The sequence below is a fragment of the Budorcas taxicolor genome, chromosome 9 (assembly GCF_023091745.1).
Source record: "Budorcas taxicolor isolate Tak-1 chromosome 9, Takin1.1, whole genome shotgun sequence".
Classification (NCBI taxonomy): Eukaryota; Metazoa; Chordata; class Mammalia; order Artiodactyla; family Bovidae; genus Budorcas; species Budorcas taxicolor.
Genome location: NC_068918.1, coordinates 6,379,501 through 6,400,816, shown reverse-complemented (window position 1 = coordinate 6,400,816; position 21,316 = coordinate 6,379,501). Strand labels below are relative to the sequence as shown.

At 40.7% G+C, this 21,316-nt stretch overlaps 1 protein-coding gene across 1 annotated transcript; it reads left to right on the top strand.

Moving 5' to 3' along the window:
- Nucleotides 1-4,978: 4,978 nt before the first annotated feature.
- On the top strand, nucleotides 4,979-10,679 carry LOC128053423 (cytochrome c oxidase subunit 7A2, mitochondrial). The gene is made up of 4 exons (XM_052645941.1): nucleotides 4,979-5,104; nucleotides 6,232-6,321; nucleotides 8,479-8,563; nucleotides 10,269-10,679. The coding sequence occupies exons 1-4, from the start codon at nucleotides 5,087-5,089 to the stop codon at nucleotides 10,325-10,327; spliced, it is 252 nt and encodes an 83-aa protein (XP_052501901.1). The 5' UTR covers nucleotides 4,979-5,086; the 3' UTR covers nucleotides 10,328-10,679.
- Nucleotides 10,680-21,316: the final 10,637 nt, after the last annotated feature.

The following is a 21,316-nucleotide window of genomic DNA, read 5'->3' as shown; positions in this document are numbered from 1 at the left end:
TGTTGAGCCATATCTCCTTTCCAGCATTTCCTCCTGTGATAATGACTCACATTTACTGAATTGTATCATTTAATCTTCACAGCCACTTGATGATGGGTACTAGTATTTCCATTTTACAGATAAACAGGTATAAATAATGAAATTTGCCTTCATTTTACTATTCAGGGCTCCCCTCATAGCTCAATCGGTGAAGAATCTGCCTGCAATGCAGGAGATCCAAGTACGATTCCTGGGTTGGGAAGATCCCCTGAAGAAGGAAATGGCAACCCACTCCAGTATTCTTGCCTGGAGAATCCCATGGACAGAGGAGCCTGGCAGGCTACAGTCTATGCGGTTGCAGGAGTCAGACACGACTTAGCAACTGAAGAGAGAGAGATTACTATTAAATGACAGATCTAGGTTCTAACTTCCAGGTTCTTAACTTGTAATAATTTTTTTTCTCTTCACTCCCATCCAGGCCTCTGTTTTACAGTTCTTGTAGCAGATTATGCTTGGTGATTATTATACCTGTTACTAATCATGTTTTTGCCCCAAGTGTGGAATGACTTTTAATCTTTTCCCCATTTGTTTTAATTCTACCAGACTTTGCTAATATTCAGCCTTTTAAAAATGTTCCTAATGAACAAAACTTTACTTGAGTTTCCCGTAGCAACCCGGTATCAGTTACCAGAGAGTCATTCTGTCTGCATCATAATTTACTCTTAAGTGTATGTTATCTTTGTAATTAATAAAGGTCGGAGGTTTAAAGTTATCCTGTGAGCACATCACAAAGTGTTACCTCCATAATAACTTATAAGGGGTAGCAAGCAAATTGTTCAACAGGAGTGAACTTATATTGTGGTTTTATGAAAGTATTTTTCATACGTAGGATTTTAGATCCGAGGATAAAATCATTAGCCCAGTCCCTAACTTTGATGATGAAAAGACTGCAGCTTGCAGTTAGAGAAATTATTTAATAATAATACAGTAGTTGAGACAGCCAGATGTTTCCTGTATTTAACATATGCAGAGTACATCATGAGAAACGCTGGACTGGAAGAAACACAAGTTGGAATCAAGATTGCCGGGAGAAATATCAATAACCTCAGATATGCAGATGACACCACCCTTATGGCAGAAAGTGAAGAGGAACTAAAAAGCCTCTTGATGAAAGTGAAAGAGGAGAGTGAAAAAGTTGGCTTAAAGCTCAACATTCAGAAAACGAAGATATGGCATCTGGTCCCATCACTTCATGGGAAATAGATGGGGAAACAGTGGAAACAGTGTCAGACTTTATTTTTGGGGGCTCCAAATTCACTGCAGATGGTGACTGCAGCCATGAAATTAAAAGACGCTTACTCCTTGGAAGAAAAGTTATGACCAACCTAGATAGCATATTCAAAAGCAGAGACATTACTTTGCCAACTCAGGTCCGTCTAGTCCAGGCTATGGTTTTTCCTGTGGTCATGTGTGGACGTGAGAGTTGGACTGTGAAGAAGGCTGAGCGCCGAAGAATTGATGCATTTCAACTGTGGTGTTGGATAAGACTCTTGAGAGTCCCTTGGACCGCAAGGAGATCCAACTAGTCCATTCTGAAGGAGATCAGCCCTGGGATTTTTTAGAAGGAATGATGCTAAAGCTGAAACTCCAGTACTTCAGACACCTCATGCGAAGAGTTGACTCATTGTAAAAGACTCTGATGCTGGGAGAGATTGGGGGCAGGAGGAGAAGGGGACGACTGAGGATGAGATGGCTGGATGGCATCACCGACTCGATGGACGTGAGTCTGAGTGAACTCCGGGAGTTGGTGCTGGACAGGGAGGCCTGGTGTGCTGCGATTCATGGGGTCGCAGAGTCGGACACGACTGAACTACTGAACTGAACTGAACTGAATGTAATAAAATGTGAAATTATATCTTTTATCAAGCTAGTAGTTTTTAATACATTAAACTTCACATGAAGCCATTCTGCTACATTATTTTTGTAAAGCTTTAAGTGGTTTAAGGGTGATTCCAGAGTTAAAATACATCCCAATCACACAAAACTCTATTCTGGCTTTCCTCTGCTTTTTATGTAGAGGAGCTCTAGGCAGGATGAAAGTTTAAGTGTTGTCATTTTTTAAGAAAAAGGAAGATTGAGTTAACTGTGATTTGGTAGCTTTGCCTCAGTAACTGAAATTTTTTCACTTAGTACTTTCACATCTACATCCAGAAAGGTATCTTACAGCAAAAGTAAAATTAACCATTACCCACCTCAGATTTTCCACATATCTAAATAGCATACTGCCAGTTCTCTTATGAAATTCTAGAGTTCTCAGAAGGAAAGATTTTTAATGAAAGAGTCATTTCTAATAATTTTCTGATATTACAAAAGAACCCCAAATGGATGTTTTGGAAAAGAACCTATTTTGAAAATAAATATTCTGCTTCAGAGAATGAACTTAACAAATCAGGTAACAAATTTCAAGTGTGCCTGGGAAAATTAAAGTTTGATAGGCACCCAGGCAAATTTCAGCTGTGTTTTTCTGTCAGGAAAGTCAGTTTACAGAGCCAAGGGGATGATGAGTGAGGGACCCTGGGACTGAAAAATGATTGAAAGGAGTACAAGTATTAAGAAAGATTTTGTGAACTTTTATACTCAGTAAAATGAATTTGCTGTTTTGTACAGTGTACTATTCACTTAACCAGTATTTACTGAGCATTTTCTAACATGCCAATTCTAGGTGCTGGGGATACAACAGTGAAGAAAAAGATTTAAGCAGAGTCATTATCTAATTTAAGTCCTTAAAAGGATCATTGCTGTGTGGAAGATAGACTGAGTGGAAGAGTAGAAGCAGGGAAACCATTTAAAAAGGTTTTTTTTGTTTGTTTTTTCAGTAATGCAAGCAATAGATGCTGACTTGGCCTGGAGTGGTGGTAGCTGTGGAGATACAAGAAGTGGTCAGATTCATATATTTTGAAAGTGCAGCCAGTGGGATATGCTTATGGATTAGTTACAGGATATGACAGAAAAAAGCCCAAGTTTGGGGCTTGATGTAAAATTACAGAGAAAGCTTAGAAATAAGGAGTAGAAAGAATTCAGTTTTGTTAAGTTTGAGATGCCCATTTGACATCTAAGTAGGGATGTCTTGTGTGGAAGGGGAAAGTCAGATTGGAAAGCTGTCTGCACACAAATGGTGTTTCATGGCATTGGATGAAATCACAAGAGGGATGAATGCAGAAAAGTTGTAATCTGAAATTCAGAAATTGAGAGATGAGGATCAAAGAAAGGAAACTAATAGTGGCGGCTTCTGAAATAGAACCACTGAAGGAGGAGTGTGTGAAAGTCTCGTTGGGATCACCTTTCAAACTATACACGTTAATACTGTATTGCTACATGATTTATTTCCAAATTAAAAGCTGAACACATACTGTGAGGGAATGATCTACTGTGTTAAATGTAGCTGATGGAAAAGAGGAAACTTGATACTGATAGTTTAAACATTAGGAGTGGAAGGGAAAAAAGTATAAGGAAATCTGTTTTATGGTGGAGGAGAGAAATGTTATGGTAACAACTCATACAAGACTTGTTTAATTTGGCAATGTGTTTATATGCTCGGAATGATACATTAATAAGGAGAAATTGTAATGACATGAAATAAGGATCTACATCTACTTTAGAATCTATTTTATGTGCCTCTTAGGTTCTTTTTGGACAAAACTGTAAATCTATATCATTAATTCATCTGCTGGGTAGTAGGTTACCACCTTTAAGCAGTCCCAGGGGAATGGTAAGAAATTCACATAATCTCTGTTCTTAATTACTATCCAGTTGGCTAAATGGAGAAAACATAAGAGCATATACAACTTTAACAGTTACAAATTATAGACAATCTATTAAAAAATCGCTATGCCCCAGCTGTTGGCCCCTGGTAATTATGTTCAAGTATTTGATTACAGTGCATAATTCAGAGTGGAGAATAAACCAGGTCCTTTCAGTCCCAATCTAGGCAACAGATGAATTGGTTATTCATAGTTTATAAATATACAAATTAATAAATGATTGGGTATTACAATTGGTGAGGAAAAGAACTGGGAACAAGTAACTTGGGTCTAACCCTAAAGACTAGAAGGAATTTCAGTTATTTACACATTTCACCTAGCTGAACCCATATATCATCAGCTTTCTTTTTGAAATGACAATGGAATAATTATGTTTGTGAAAATGTGGACATATTTATTGCAGTATGGGGTAGCTGTTTTTACATTTATAGCCGCTTGGGGGTGGGCACTTGTCATGTGGGGTTATTTAAGCACGGCTGCCATCTGTACGATAATTGCTGTGCTTAGCAAGTCCAATCACGGAATGTGCCCTGCCAGCCTGAGGCAGCAAGCCCCAAGAGTCTAAATTTGCCCTCTCGTTTCTGGCCCCCCAGTTAAAAATTTCCCCTCTTTTCAGCGTTCTCCCGGACTCAGAGAAACAAGCGAACAGCTTCCACAATTTCGCGAACCTGTGCGAGAGTTTCATGAATGGGGACTTCTGCAGCATCCAAAGGTAGAGGAAGATAAAAGCTGGTATCCCGACGCAGCTGTGTACAGCACATACTCAGCTCAAGGAACAGTAACGGTCTCACGACAGTGGAGAAAAACAAAACTGTATCCGTGTAAGAGGAGTTAACCCTTTTTGTTTCGTATTTTATCCAGCCAAACCAGGTTGCTCAGAGTTTTACGCCTTCTTGTTCAAAATACACAAACTAATTTTCTTTCTTAGCCTGGCCTCACATTAATTTTATCTAAGCTATTTAACAAGAGGACGTAGCTCCTCACTGCTTGCCTCTCCGGTCTCAAAAGTCGTCTGTGTCTCCCCAGCCTCAGCTCCGGCGCCCTCCCGCCGCTCGGCGAAGAGGCCGAGGCGCGGAGACGGCCAGCCGCCCAGAGCGGCCACAGCGGGCCGGCCGCCCTCTCTTCTCTTTTGCTCTCTATGGTTAGGAGCGCCGGCCCCGCCTCCGCCCGGAACTATTTGGGTTCCAGGCGCTTGCGCAAGGCCAGAAGGTAGTTCCGGCTCCAGCGTGGGCGTTCTCGTTGCTGGTGGTCAGTTGCCGCGGTTGGTGGGCAGTAACTGAGCCAAGATGCTGCGGAATCTTCTGGTGAGGAGCTACTCTGCTAGCCCTGGGGATGTAGGGCGGGAGGGTTGGGAGCGGAGGCTGGAGAGTCACGACGGAAAACTCCTGGGAGAGAAGGGAGAGGGCGGCTTCGGAAGTCACCTTGGTTGGTGTCCTTTTCGCTTGACCTTCCTTCCCTTCCGTGCATCCCTCTCGCCCCAAGCTGTGCTGAATAGCTGTAGGGAGAGGAGAAGCCTGGGAGGAGGCCAGAAGGCTGTGCGTTACACACGCCTGGGGCTCTTAGTCGCCACCCCTGGTCCTGAGGGTCCAGGTGGGAAGTTTCTGATACCCGGAAGCCTCGGAAAGATACAACCTCTGATACTGAAAGGTTTGAGTTTCAGTGGTTGTGGGCTTTATGGGTGTCAGAAGGCAGTTTGAAAACAATTACTCAATTTTGGGTGGGGCTTTAGGAGCATTCATGGCCGAAGGGTCGTGTTGCTATCACCAGGCGGTTTTCCGCGGTGTCCTTTACTCCTCCACCGACTCTGAGCATGCGGAATAGTTTCCCCAAATTTTGAGAAAGAAAAGGAAAATGTAACCGTGGTCGTTTTCATCTTCTCAATATATTATTTATTTTAGAAAATGGAGTGCATATTTGTTGTTTTAGTCCAACTGGATATGTAACGCAAGTCTCTCTTGTAAAAGATTTATACCCTATTGATTTTTGAGGAAAAATGTAATGAGGGAAGCATTTTAATTAAATAGGAATCATGCCAGTTTATTTGATACCAACTAATAGGTTTTTAATAATCTGGTACAGTATTAAATAAAAAACTTTGATTCTAGTGTTATTTTGTAACCATTGTTTATAATATCTATGTATCAGTATGTTTTCCTCATATATTGTTACTGGTTCAGTTCAGGTAAAGGTCATGAGTTTTTTCGCTCCAAATCTACATGAATTACCTCTTGAATGTATTTGGTAATTCAGAATGCAATGTAAAATGGAATGGACAGGAAACAAAGGAAAACCTGAGTGCTTGTCTATAGCTTTGTTATTGACGAATCAGATATGTTTTGACTGTCAGTTTGACTTTTCTGTAGTGCTAAAGATTAGAAATGGTTAAGGGTTTCTTTAAGCCCTAAGTCTAACATGGATTTTTAAATTTCAGGCTCTCCGTCAGATTGCTAAGAGGACCATAAGTACTGCTTCACGCAGGCAGTTTGAAAATAAGGTTCCAGAGAAACAAAAGCTGTTTCAGGTATTGAAGTATTTTATAGGTGTTGCTTGTAAAATTAGATTACTGAAAGTTGGAGGTAGGAGGTAAATCTGCTTGTTAGCAATCCTGCTGTGTTAGCAAAAGAATAATAAGAAACTGCCTATTGATAGCTAACTGGGAATTTGCTATGACCAGGAGGCCTTTGAGACAGCAGATGAAATGAGGGGGGAAGGGTAAAGGTCAAGACACTTTCTTTTGGAGGGGTCACCTTGGGTTGGTACTCTTTGGGGTAGTTGCACAGTAGTGGACAAATAGAGGGAGCTCAGAAACGGAACAAATATATGCATAGAAACTTGATACACGTTAAAGGTGTATTTCGTATTAGTGGGAAAAGGATACAGTAAATTGATATTGGAAAAATTGGCTGGCTTTTATGAAGAAAGTAAAGTTACATCCCTTCTATATTTTATATATTAAAAGATTAATTTTAGATGTAAATACTTCTCCCTCAAAAAAAAACTAAAAGATAATATAGGAGAATTTTTTCCAGTTTTACTGAGGTATGTTTGACAAGTAAAAATTGTATGTGTTTAGGTTGTACCTGATTTTTACTTAAGGTGTACATTGTTTACATTTAATATATCTGTGAATGATTATCACACTCAGGTTTAATCTTAGGAGCCATCCTCAGAAAGTCTTTACAAAGCCTAGAAGCTGTAAAGGAGAAAAATTGCACAGTTTGGTGACATGAAAATTTCAAATGTTCTGTGGTTACAAGAGCTCAGTGACAAATTGAGAGAAAAGTTTTAAAATTAACGAAAAGTCAATATCCTTATTATACAGAGAGCTATAAATCAGTAAGAAATGCAAATTAAAATGACAAGTTGCTACTTTTTCCCCTGATTGATTGTCACAATTTTAGAAGATTTAAAATAGGTTATGATAGCCAGGTATGGGATATATGTGTATTCCTATACAGTACATTGATACATGCCAGGTGGTAGTATTGGTACAGAAATTTTACAGGGTGTTTGAAAGTATCATTAGAAACAAATTACATACGCTATGATCCAGGACTCCCATTTTAAAAATCTTTGCTACATAGGGAATTTGCTGACAGTCCAGAGTTAAAACTGCACTTCTAATGCAGAAGGCATGGGTTGGATCCCTGGTTGGGAAACTTAAGATCCCACGTGCTGTGAGGTGTGACCAAAAAAGTAAAAATTACACACACACGCAAAAAGGATCTTTGCTACAGAATAGTAGCATAAATATATAAAAGTAGGAAATAGGCTGTTATTCATTATGGGATTTTAATATTTAAAAAATCCCAACCTAAACACACATTAATAAAAGATTGGATAATTATGACACTTTTTACCCAGTGGAATGCTATATAGCCATTAAAAGGAACAAAGTAGGTTTAAATGGACTAACAGTGGTTTTTAAGATAAGTATTGAGTGAAAAATAGTGTGATAGATCATTATATAGCACAATCTCATTATGTAAGTATGTGCATAATTTAGACGCTTTGACAATATAAGCTTTAAAAAATTAAGGATATGTATTTTGCTGTCAATAGTGGATTTCTCATGAGGAAAGACTTAATGGCACATAGCAGTTTACCTTTTATAAGTAGTTAGGTTATTGATTTTTTGTTTTATTGTGATCTCTGGTTTTTCATAAAGAAAATTTTAAATGGTTAAAAAAAATTCTGTCGTATGCTACAAAAAATAAAACATATTTAGTAGATGTATAGAATATCTACTATATGCCAGGTGCTGGACGGGGGCACTAAAGATATAATTTAGGGTTATAAACCAAAATACTCTCCCCATTTTTTAAGGGAAGGAAGATCCCTATAACCAAATCTAAAGTTTGATGATTACTACATTTTTAAAATTGATGAAGTCAATATATTTCCATAGCTTTACTGTTTATATTTTCCTTGGAAAGAGCATCTTTTTTAGATCTGAAATTAACTTTAAAAGATAAAGAATGTTGATTTTTTGGAGTTTTTATTTTAACAGTAGTTGCAGTAGAGAAAGAATCAGGAAAATTACAGTCCTTTTTAATTTTGGTATTTAAAATATTTCAGTTCCAGGTGTCTAAGAAGCCACTACTTTCATATGAATGGATTAATCTTTTTTATTTAGTTGGAAGCAAATGACACATGTATTAATTATTATTTATCCTAGGAGGATAATGGAATTCCAGTGCATCTGAAGGGTGGGATAGCTGATGCCCTCCTGTATAGAGCCACCATGATTCTTACAGTTGGTGGTAAGTTGGTGGAATGTTGCTCTGTAGCAAAGTCATAGTAGGGATAGCTAACAACGTCATTGCTCTCACTATGCCAGTGTTTTAACACAGGCAGTTTGTCCCCAGAACCTGAGGTCTTAATTGCTTCACATACAATGACTCAAGAAGATGATTGATACACATTGTATAAGAACAGTTTAGCGTCTTTAAAAAAATAAGCCAATGAAGTTTGATGATTATCTTGTGATAGAGGTGGCTTTTGGAACGTGCCTGTGGTGGCTGTGCAGGCCTTTGGAGGAGTCAAAGATAGCTGCTGCTCCCCGTTTCCTGTAACAGGGGTTCTTACATATTTTGACTGGGATGCATAATAGAAACACAGTTTAGATGTAAACCATGTACATACGTATTTATGATGGAAATGAAACCTTGTGCAAGACAGTACTTTTTTCACTACATGTAAAGCACTTTAATATTTTTTCTGTGAATTGGGTGGGTCCATTATTCAGTACTAGCAATCACAAATTGGTATTTGTGATTGGAGTATCACAAATTGGTATTTGTGATTGGAGTATCACAAATTGGAGTTCTAGGAGCAGAGTTAGGAATTTGAATGATTCCTCCCTAGGGGAGAAGGGAACATAATATTAGTATTACTGCGTGCTCGTTCTGTTGATAGGAAAGCTGCATACGTGGGTTTCTGTCACCCTTGTATTAAGTCTGTAATGTGTCCTCCTTTTAAAGATGAAGTTGCGTTAATTTTGTTGCTGTTCAGTCGCTAAGTCATGTCTGACTCCTTGCAACTGCAAGCACCCCAGGCTCCCCTCATGGTGGAAGCAAGAAGACCGAAGCAGTTTGCCATTTCCTCCTCTAGTGGACTACGTTTTGTTAGAACTGCAGCACCCCAGGCTCCCCTCATGGTGGAAGCAAGAAGACCGAAGCAGTTTGCCATTTCCTCCTCTAGTGGACTACGTTTTGTTAGAACTCTTCATTATGACCCATCCATCTTGGGTCATGTGCATGGCTTGGCTCATAGATTCATTCAATTAATGCAAGCCCCTTCGCTGAGACCAGGCTGAGGTCCATGAAGGGGTTGTGTTAATTACCCAAGATGATATCACTTCTTTGTGGAATAGCTGATATTTGAACTCTAATCACAAAGTCCACTTGCTTGTGCCAAGGTGCCTTCTTTGACTTGAGTTGAATGTAGTGAAGGGCCGTTTATGGACAACAACCAGAGAGTGACATTTGGGCTTTATTAAGGTAAAGTCCTAAATTAGAAATTCTTACTTATAGATTTGATTACTTAAAAATTATATGTCACTCTTCCTTGGTTTTATATTGATGATACACTTCAGGGAAGGCTTTGGATATTTGACCTTCTTTGGCTTTTGAATCATTCTTAGCATTTCTCAGGCAATCTTAGGTTATATATTCTTAATCTTATTTTAAATTTTTACATGCCATTAAGTTAGCAAATACATTATTTTACTGTGTCTAACACTTCCTATACAAGTTAACTAATATTGAAATGATATTAAATGTGTTTGTATATATTTTAAATTTTGCCAGCATCTATCAAAATACTTTTGTATGTTCTCATAAAAGTAGTCATAATACCAAGATTTCCTTTACCTTACCTTTCCAACTTTTTAGCTGGAATATTGAGTTTATACATTCAAACCTCAAGGTTTCTTAAGTTCTTATTTTGTCTCTTCTCATTTTTCAGGAACGGCATATGCCATGTATGAACTGGCTGTGGCTTCATTTCCCAAGAAGCAGGATTGACTTCAGTTTATCCTGCCAGCAATGAGTTGGTTCAATTCCATTCAGCTCTCTGTGGACCAGTAATCTGATACATAACTGAGTTCTTTGGGGATCAATATTTATTGACTTGTATTAGCTGCCACCAATAAAGCAGTCTTTACCATGCCTTTTTTTATTTTATCACTTTAGGATACATTATACCAGTAATATCAGCCTTATAAACCTTGGTAAGGAGCAAAAAATGTTTCTTTTGTCATTAGGTCATTAGGTTATATAAAGTACTGTTGTGGTATTATTTTAGTGACTTTATTTTTAGCAGCTTCAGATTACAACAGGGAATGGTCTTCAGCTCTAAAAGAGCTTGACGCATGGAGAGTCTTAGAGTCTTTCCCTCTTCCTCCTCCGTGCTGTACTGTATCCTGGGATGTGCTAGTACCTGAGGTTAGTAGAAGCAGGTTATTTTTGGCTCATGGGGTTCAAGTTTTTTTTTTTCCTCTCAGCTGTGTGTTTATGGTTAAGAATATTAGATGTATTCTGCAGTGTAAAATAGGCTTTAGTAGAGTAGCTGTAAAGTAATCCAGCGTTTGTTCTTCTTTTCACACTCAGTGTGGGCTATCTGTCATGTTAGTTTAATCCATAATGTGAAGTGTGCCTTTCCTTAAAATGCTTCATCTGTCACAGTTAATCTTCTGGGGGAATAGAAGGAGTCAGACTTGGTCATCTCCTCTGCAAGGCGTGCACTTGTGACTCCCAGGAAGGTGAGTCTAGGTGTGTCAGACCTCGGGTTAATCTATGAGCAATGGTTTTCTAAACTTCAGTTTCTGGATAAAGTTGAGAAAGGCAGTATATTTAGAAAAATAGAGTCAAGTCTGAAATAGCCAAACCAAGTCTTCGCCTTTTAACCATTGAGGCTTATTACACAAATCCGTCTCAACAGGTACCTGATAAAAGGCGTTTCAGCCTTGAGTCTCGGAAGTCCGATCTTGGGAGCCGTATACCTAACCTGCGACTGAGTGCAGGAGTCTGCCCAGCCTCTTACAGAATCTCATTACTAACAGCAGACAACACTGCTTTTGAAAGGAGTGTAATGAGTATCATTAGACATTTCTAAATTTGGAGGAAGGTCTGAAGTTGGCATGGAATCTGGTCCAATTCTATGATTCAGAGCGAAAAAGCAGCCACTGATAATATTTTGAAACTAGTTACATTTATCAGCATTGTGGTGGTGGTTTAGTCACTAAGTCGTGTCCGACTCTTGGAATCCCTTAGGCTGTGTAGCCTGCCAGGCTCCTCTGTCCATGGGATTCTCCAGGCAAGAATACTGGAGTCAGTTGCCATTTCCTTCCCCAGAGGATCTTCCCAACCCAGGAGTCGAACCTGGGTATCCTGCATTGCAGGCAGATTCTTTACTGACTGAGCTCTGAGGGAAGCCCCTCATAGCAATCAGCATTGTATAAAGGAAAATTTCATCCATGTGATTTGAAATGCTTTTATAACATGATGTGAAAGATACTTTTGTACAGCAAAAAAAGAAGTCCAGCTTGGTATCCTCGATAGCCTTTCTCTCTTGGAGCTGTGAGGTACTTATCTATTTCTAATGAAACCTAGTGAGGAAACATACATGATTGGATAAAGTAGAAGTTGGTTAAATGCTTAAGATACTTAAAAATATTTTTAAGTGCTGTAATTAAGTTTTTGCCCTTCACTCTAAAATTCTGCACAGTCAGCAGGGGTGGAAATGCTGCTGCTGCTAAGTCACTTCAGTCGTGTCTGACTCTGTGTGACCCCATAGGCGGCAGCCCACCAGGCTCCCCCGTCCCTGGGATTCTCCAGGCAAGAACACTGGAGTGGGTTGCCATTTCCTTCTCCACCATGAAGGTGAAAAGTGAAAGTGAAGTCACTCAGTCGTATCTGATTTCTAGCGACCCCATGGACTGCAACCTACCAGGCTCCTCCGTCCATGGGATTTTCCAGGCAAGAGTACTGGAGTGGGGTGCCATTGCCTTCTCTGAGGGGTGGCAATGGGAAGATGACAAAGGGCAAGATCTCAGAAGAGGGTTTGCTGGGTAGAAGCCTGTGAACTTACCTGCTGCACTTAGCATTTAGTAAGGGAGAGATGACTGTTACTGATAAATTTCAAAGACCGACCAAGTGTCCATAGAACAGAGCTCATAAGAAGTATCAAAAATGTGCCCTTCAAAAACATTTGTCATTCCAATCTCCTTTGTAGCTTTACCACATATTATCCGTTTGAGAATAGTGAAGTGAAAGTCGCTCAATCATGTCTGACTCTGCGACCCCATGGACTGTTGTCCATGGAATTCTCCAGGGCAGAATACTGGCAGAATTTCCCTTCTCAAGGGGACCTTCCCAACCTAGGGATTGTGCACAGGTCTCCCGCATGGTAGGTGGATTCTTTACCAGCTGAGCCACCAGGAAAGCCCTCATTATAGTATCTGCTGCTATACTGTTTGAGAATAGTATCTGCTATTAAACAAGAAGTTCTATGATGATATTATCCCATTAATATAAACGCCAGGGGAGATATGTTTAAGTGAAATTATGTTAGTACTGTGCTCAGGATTGCATTTGCAGTCTAGCTGTTCTAGATGAAATTACATTGAAAAGCTAAAGCTCAGGGCATGCAGTTTACCCAAAGATACAAACAGCAAGACTTCAAGGCTAGGTTTATCTTGAATTGTTGAAGTTCATGGCCTTTCCAGTATATGTCATCATATCGGATGTTTAATTTTATTGGCTGGGACAGCTTCAGTGCACTGCTGGAAGCATTGTAGATAAATATGAGTGCCCTGCAGACTTCATCCCCTGGCCTGTCAGACTTGAGAAAGGGTGATCAGTACAGTCTCCATTTCCATTTTTCAATTTCACATTGATCTCTCTGTATAGCTTGCAGTCTACCTGCCTGTTTAACACTTGTCTCTTCCTCTTTGTACGTGAGATCTGAAGTCCGCATTCGTCACCAGCCACGTGCTCCTCTGCTTGGTGCGTGTATGCTCATTCCTGACTGAGTATCTGGGAAAGTGCCCCAGGTTCTGCCGGAAACTTTGACATTCTTCCCTTTACTCCCAGGATTTCCTGTATCCATCTTTGTCAAGAATTCCATGCCTTTGAATTCAAATTCGAATTAATAATTGTTGATAAGACTGGGAACAAGTGCAGCACTGTAGTCAGTCACAGATCATGAAGTCGGGAGGCCCAGCTTCAAGCTTTGTATTAGATGACCGTGGTAGCTAGCCTTGCTAAACTTGTATCCTCATCTGCATAAATGGAATAATGCCTACTGCACATGGCTATTCTAATGCATGCAACGCAAAAAAAAATGGTTTCTGACATGCCAAGTGTACAATAAACGCTAGGCACTTCTATTGTCCTCTGAGAGAAAGAACTGTATCTTTTCAACTCATCCCTGTCAACTGGGCACAGCGCAGGGTCCATGAGCTGGTCAGGGCTGGTAAGACAGGTCACGCTTTCATCCATGACTTGGATGTCTTCAGGCTCTGCTATCCTCAGTGCATGGCTTTCATTCTTGTAAGATAGCTGCTGCAACTCCTGCTATTGTGTTTGTTTTCGTGCAGGAAGAAGGGAGATTGATGAAAAGACCACATGCTAAACAAGCGAGCTCTATTTAAAGAGCCTCAGAAGCCCCACCAAAGACTTAAGCTTTTATCTCTTTGGCCAGATCTTCTGCCAAATGGTTGTGTCTGCATTCAAGGAGGCTAAGAAATGTATTAGCTGGGCCTATTGCCAAGCAAAATTGGAGTTCTGTTTAGTAACAGGAGACAGGGTATTGAGTTGGCAAGTAACTGTCTCTGCCCTAGTCAGTTTTTTCAAATTTATTTTAATTTGAGGATAATTGCTTTACAATGTTGCGTTGGGTTCTGACCTACGAGAGCAGGAATCACTGATATGTACACATATATCTCCTCCCTCTTGAACCTCTCTCCCACCCTCATCCCACCCCTCTAGGTTCATCACAGGGCATGGGCTTTACCCCAGCCAGTTTGTTTGTCAAAAGAATGAAGTCCACGCTGGAGGAGACAGGAAGGACCTGTGGGCATTTTGGTTCCTGGTTGTAGTTGCCTCCAGTGCCCACAGCTATGCCTGCTCGTAGGCTTGATTGCATTTCATCATCAAATAAGTTTCCCTTTGTGCTTAAGTTAGTTCAGGTGGGTTTCTCAAGCAAGAACCAACCAAAGCAGGATTTCCTGTTTTCCATCTCATACCATCTAGGACCACACCTCGACCTATACGCTTAAATAAGGCAGCCGCTACTGGTTTCTCATAGCAGACAGGAATGTTTCAAAGCAGCAAGAATGCAAATAGGGAGAACACGAGTGATAAAAACAAATTACAATGCTGCTATAGTCCATTTGATTCAGGGTTTACAGAACCCTTTCTGCCATTTGAGGGCTGCTCTTGTGGCTCAGTTGGTAAAGAATCTGCCTGCAATGTGGGAGACCTGGGTTCGATCCCTGGGTTGGGAAGATCCCCTGGAGAACGGAAAGGCTACCCACTCCAGTATTCTGGCTTGGAGAATTCCATGGACTATAGTCCATGGGGTCGCAAAGAGTCGGACACAACTGAGCGGCTTTCACTTTCTGTCGTTTAAGGTAGTTTTACACAAGTTCCCCAAAGCTGCTGACTGATTTCACAGACATCTAGCCTGGGTCTCCCACTGCTTGGGTCCTGTATGCACCCACGAGTAGGGCAGCACCTCATGAGCCACTACCCAGGACCTTGTTTCTACATATACCACAAGTTAACATATATTGGGTACCTACAGGGTGCCAGACTCTCTTGTGGGTGCCTGGGAATCATTGTTGAACAAAATAATGCAGATTCTTATCCTCACTGAGTTTCCATTAGAGTGAGGGGGTGGCAAGGAAGACAGTTAATAAAACATAAAGATAAACTGTACATTATGTTAGTGGGAGAGTCAATTCCTAGGTAGGTTGGTAAGTCCGGGGTCCCTGAGGAGGAGAGACAGGTCTAGGGCTCTCAAAGGTTATAGGGATCTGGAGTCCTCAAGGAGAAGAAAAGGACAAATGTTTTTTTGTTTAAGCCCAGAGCTGATGATTGCATGACAGAACAATTCATCTTGCTCAATGATATGTTTTTCTTAAATTCTGTACCAATGATTATATGACAACAATGTATCTTACTTGAGGACATATTTCTCCTTCTTGGGAATCTTCTGACAAATCCTGTCATCTTAAAATGTATATTAGAGAGTGGGTCTGGTAAAATCTTTTTATTTATTGTTGGTTCTAATCCCATTATCTTAAAATGTAAATTGTGGGAATGAGTCTGGTAAGACCTTTACAGCCTTGAGACATTCTTTTGATTTACTGTAATAACCAATTGAAAGAGTATATAGCTCCCTTCCCAAGACTAGCAAGGGGGCCACTCTCCGCCCCCTTCTGATGTCTGTGTCAGAAGCTTTCTCTGTCACTTTTCATACTTTAATAAAACTCTGCTACACAGAAGCTCTTGTGTGATCAAGCCTGGTCCCTGGTTCTGAAGCTAAATCTTTGGAAATCACGACTCTGATACTGTTCACCATAAGCTACGTTAGCAGGTAACGAATCCTATGGTGGTGCTGGGGGAACCAAATGGCATGGGGCTGGGGTTATTGGTTGTAGTAGTAAATGAGGTATGAGGGCAGGTGTCGGTGGGAAGCAGACTTAGTGCTTATTCACTCAGTGCAGTTCAGCTCAGTCACTCAGTCGTGTCCGACTCTTGGCAACCCCATGAATCGCAGCACACCAGGCCTCCCTGTCCATCACCAAGTCCCGGAGTTCACTCAGACTCACGTCCATCGGGTCCGTGATGCCATCCAGCCATCTCATCCTCAGTCGTCCCCTTCTCCTCCTGCCCCCAATCTCTCCCAGCATCAGAGTCTTTTCCAATGAGTCAACTCTTCTCGTGAGGTGGCCAAAGTACTGGAGCTTCAGCTTTAGCATCATTCCTTCTAAAAAAATCCCAGGGCTGATCTCCTTCAGAATGGACTGGTTGGATCTCCTTGCAGGCCAAGGGACTCTCAAGAGTCTTCTCCAACACCACAGTTCAAAAGCATCAATTCTTCGGCGCTCAGCCTTCTTCACAGTCCAACTCTCACATCCATACATGACCACAGGAAAAACCATAGCCTTGACTAGATGGACCTTAGTCGGCAAAGTAATGTCTCTGCTTTTGAATATGCTATCTAGGTTGGTCATAACTTTTCTTCCAAGGAGTAAGCATCTTTTAATTTCATGGCTGCAATCACCATCTGCAGTGATTTTGGAGCCCCCAAAAATAAAGTCTGACACTGTTTCCACTGTTTCCCCATCTATTTGCCATGAATTGATGTGACCAGATGCCATGATCTTCGTTTTCTGAATGCTGAGCTTTAGGCCAACTTTTTCACTCTCCTCTTTCACTTTCATCAAGAGGCTTTTTAGTTCCTCTTCACTTTCTGCCATAAGGGTGGTGTCATCTGCATATCTGAGGTTATTGATATTTCTTCCGGCAATCTTGATTCCAGCTTGTGTTTCTTCCAGTCCAGCGTTTCTCATGATGTACTCTGCATATAAGTTAAATAAGCAGGGTGACAATATACAGCCTTGACGTACTCCTTTTCCTATTTGGAACCAGTCTGTTGTTCCATGTCCAGTTCTAACTGTTGCTTCCTGACCTGCATACAGATTTCTCAAGAGGCAGGTCAGGTGGTCTGGTATCCCCACCTCTTTCAGAATTTTCCACAGTTTCTTGTGATCCACACAGTCAAAGGCTTTGGCATAGTCAATAAAGCAGAAATAGATGTTTTTCTGGAACTCTCTTGCTTTCTCCAAGATCCAGCGGATGTTGGCAATTTGATCTCTGGTTCCTCTGCCTCTTCTAAAACCAGCTTGAACATTAGGAATTTCATGGTTCATGTATTGCTGAAGGCTGGCTTGGAGAATTTTGAGCATTACTTTACTAGCGTGTGAGATGAGTGCAGTTGTGTGGTAGTTTGAGCATTCTTTGGCATTGCCTTTCTTTGGAATTGGAATGAAAACTGACCTTTTCCAGTCCTGTGGCCACTGCTGAGTTTACCAAATTTGTTGGCATCTTGAGTGCAGCACTTTCACAGAATCATCTTTCAGGATTTGAAATAGCTCAACTGGAATTCCATCACCTCCACTAGCTTTGTTCGTAGCAATGCTTTCCAAGGCCCACTTGACTTCACATTCCAGGATGTCTGGCTCTAGATGAGTGATCGCATCATCGTCATTATCTGGGTCATGAAGATCTTTTTTGTACAGTTCTTCTGTGTATTCTTGCCACCTCTTCTTAATATCTTCTGCTTCTGTTAGGTCCATACCGTTTCTGTCCTTTATCGAGCCCATCTTTGCATGAAATATTCCCTTGGTATCTCTAATTTTGTTGTTTTCCTCTATTTCTTTGCATTGATCGCTGAAGAAGCCTTTCTTATCTCTTCTTGCTATTCTTTGGAACTCTGCATTCAGATGCTTATATCTTTCCTTTTCTCCTTTGCTTTTCTCCTCTCTTCTTTTCACAGCTATTTGTAAGGCCTCCCCAGACAGCCATTTTGCTTTTTTGCATTTCTTTTCCATGGGGATGGTCTTGATCCCTGTCTCCTGTACAATGTCACAAACCTCATTCCATAGTTCATCAGCTTATTCGCTCAGTTGTGTCCAATTCTTTGTGACCCCATAGACTGTAGTCCAACAGGCTCCTCTGTCCATGGAATTCTCCAGAAGAGGAAAATTAAAAATGTTACATAACCTCCTGTTCCTTCTGCATCTAACTCAGCTTGCTCCTTGCAAAGTGTGGATCACGTAGGTCTCAGAAAGTGGGGACTCAATACTAGAGATTGGAGCTTATCTCACTCACCCTTGTCCTGCTCTCTGTAATTGCCCAGTCCCTGCAAACCCAGGAACATGCTTAATCACGCCTGTCTGTGTATAAAAACTCTGTAAACCATTTATTCGGGGCTCAGAGCTTGGAGTGATAACTCCTCTGGGCCCGCCGGTATAATAAACCTGAGTTTTCCAACTCTCTGAGTGTGGTGCTTGGTTTCTTGAGAACTGGTTTCTGCAACATTTCTGGTGGTCCCAGAGAGATTCCAACCATGCCGGCCCCTTGAGCCACTGGATTGGTGGCTCGACTTGGCAGGAGTGAAGGAACCCCGAGATGAACGAGCAGGCGCACCGCCTGACGGTATTACGGGTTCTCTTTTGGACCAGCGTTTGGACTCTCCAGATGGTTGAGCCCCAACTGCACTCATTGGAGGGATGGACCAACTCACCAGGAATGGCCACAGGAACAGGTAAGGCCCCAGGGCCAGTCCCCAGTCAGGTCCTACCCCAAGAAGTGGAGACTGATCACCTCCTTGGAGCTCCCAGGAAGGGAGCATCATATATGGAGAACTGGGGACTCAGGAGAAGGGAGGCATTGTGACTGATAACCTCCTTGGAGTTCCGGGAAGCGAGCAACAATTAAGGAAACCTGGGGACTTGGGAGAAGGGAGGCATTGTGATAGCCACTGAATGTGAGTGTGTGATTGCTGATTGAACAGAGTGAGAGAAATCTTTCTTCTTATAAACTGCAAAATCAATTATTTTTGCATATGCAATTAAAAACAACTAGAAGGCAATGGCACCCCACTCCCATACTCTTGCCTGGAAAATCCCATGGATGGAGGGGCCTGGAAGGCTGCAGTCCATGTGGTCACTGAGGGTCGGACACGACTGAGCTACTTCACTTTCGCTTTTCACTTTCATGCATTGGAGAAGGAAATGGCAACCCACTCCAGTGTTCTTGCCTGGAGAATCCCAGGGACGGTGGAGCCAGGTGGGCTGCCATCTACAGAGTCGCACAGAGTTGGACACTACTGGAGTGACTTAGCAGTAGCAGTAGCAGCTTGTTACAAGCCCTGCCTGGGGAAAAGCTGAAAGTCAACACTTTCCCTGTCCTTGAAATACACAGCCAACTTTGGCTGACCTCAGCCTTGGGTAAATTAGAACTTCAAGCAAAGAAAAAAAAAGGGGGAAGGGGGTTAAAGACATATTTTAAATCTCAAACAGAAAAATATAAGATCTGTGTGTCTTTATGTATGTCTCAGCATGTGTCTTTTGTTTTGTTTTCTGATAATATTGTTGAAGTTGTAAATGAGTTCTAATTTGATTGACCTAAAGAAAAGTAAGCACTTACACACCAAATAATTCTAAATACAAGAAAAATAAGCCTAAATAAATTTCAGATTCACGTGAACTTGGTAATATTCAATATTAAATATCTAGTATTAATATTTGTTTGCTAATCTAAAGGAAGTAGGATGTATGTTTTTAATTAAGAAGATATAAAAAATAAAAATTACATTTTATACAGGGAAAAGAAAGTAGGTCTGACTTACAGGTGGCTGTTACAGACAGTGATTAAAAAGTTTGTGGAAAGCAGACCCTGAAAAAAAATTTGTACATGGTTGAAAGTGAAGTTGCTCAGTCGTGTCTGACTCTGTGATCCCATGGACTGTAGTCTACCAGGCTTCTCTGTCCATGGGATTTTCCAGGCAAGATTACTGGAGTGGGTTGCCACTAAGTTTAAAATAAATTTGATTAAGTTTACCTAACTGAGTTTAAAGTAAGCTGGTACAAAACTTGAATTTGGTCTTTCTCTTTATTAAGAGGACATACTTTCTTCAGATGTTGAACTGCTTTTAATAATAGATTTAAGTTTCTTTACCTCTTAATTGACCAGTTAAATTATATTTACCTTTGAAATCTTTTGTTACCTTGGACTAAGTAAATAACTATTATTTCACGGTGACTTATATGATCCTACCTGACTGTTATAAACCCTTTTGATATTTATCGACAAAACTTCCTAAATAACTTGACTTCTAGCTAACTTTGGGATGCTTCAGAGGGCCCCTGAGACATCCCAAAGAGCTATTAAGCTACCTGGGTTCATTGGACATGTTAAATTACATAGGAAGTACTGTTAAAGTGGTGGGGGGAAAAATCTTTTCAGCTTATACTGTATGGCTGATGTTACTAATATAGATATCCCAAAATTATGTGAAATTCATATAGATCTGCTGCTGCTGCTAAGTCGCTTCAGTCCTGTCCAACTCTGTGCGACCCCACAGACTGCAGCCCACCAGGCTCCCCCGTCCCTGGGATTCTCCAGGCAAGAACACTGGAGTGGGCTGCCATTTCCTTCTCCAATGCATGAAGGTGAAAATTGAAAGTGAAGTAGCTCAGTGTGTCCGACTCTTAGTGACCCCATGGATTGAAGCCTACCATGCTCCTCTGTCCATGGGATTTTCAAGGCAAGAGTACTGGAGTGGGGTGCCATTGCCTTCTCCACATAGATCTGATATGCCCTGATAAAATATGGTCAATTATAATTCCAATTATTATATTAAAGTGTTATGACCAGGTTTATTTGTCAATTGCAATAGAATCAGATTTTAAACATGCCTTCTATGGTTCTACTTTCATGCCTTTAGAAAAATGCTGCTAGTTTTTCAAGATTTATGGAAAAAACTTTCTAAGATTAAGCAGATAAACAAATTTTATTATTAATAGTAAGCTGGTACCAGACTGGAATTTGATCTTCTCTCTGTCTAGAGAACAAAGATTTCTTAAAATGCAGCTTTCAATAAAAGATTATGAATTTCCTTTCCTTTAAGTGATTTATATTTGTTTTAAAAAATCTTTTTGTTATTTTGGTAAAGTAAATAAACATTATTTAAGATTATGGTACATGTAGACAAAGCTCATTCTGCTTCCCCCCCCCCCCAAAAAAAGAACAACCCTCACAGTTAGACTTTTGCTATCCTGCTGTCCTTGAAACATGGCTATAGTCTGCTCTTAAATTAGGAAATTAAAAATAAGTAAACAACAGCTGAAAATCAAAGAGCCAGGGTGATGAGAAATCCAAGTTGGCTGCTTGGCTTTTCCTGGCTCCCTGACAGACATTTTTTATTTGATGGGTTAA

Coding starts and splice junctions, on each gene's coding strand:
- LOC128053423 (XM_052645941.1), top strand. Junction 6,322..8,478: donor AGAAACAAAAGCTGTTTCAG/GTATTGAAGTAT, acceptor TATTTATCCTAG/GAGGATAATGGAATTCCAGT. Junction 8,564..10,268: donor CATGATTCTTACAGTTGGTG/GTAAGTTGGTGG, acceptor CTCATTTTTCAG/GAACGGCATATGCCATGTAT.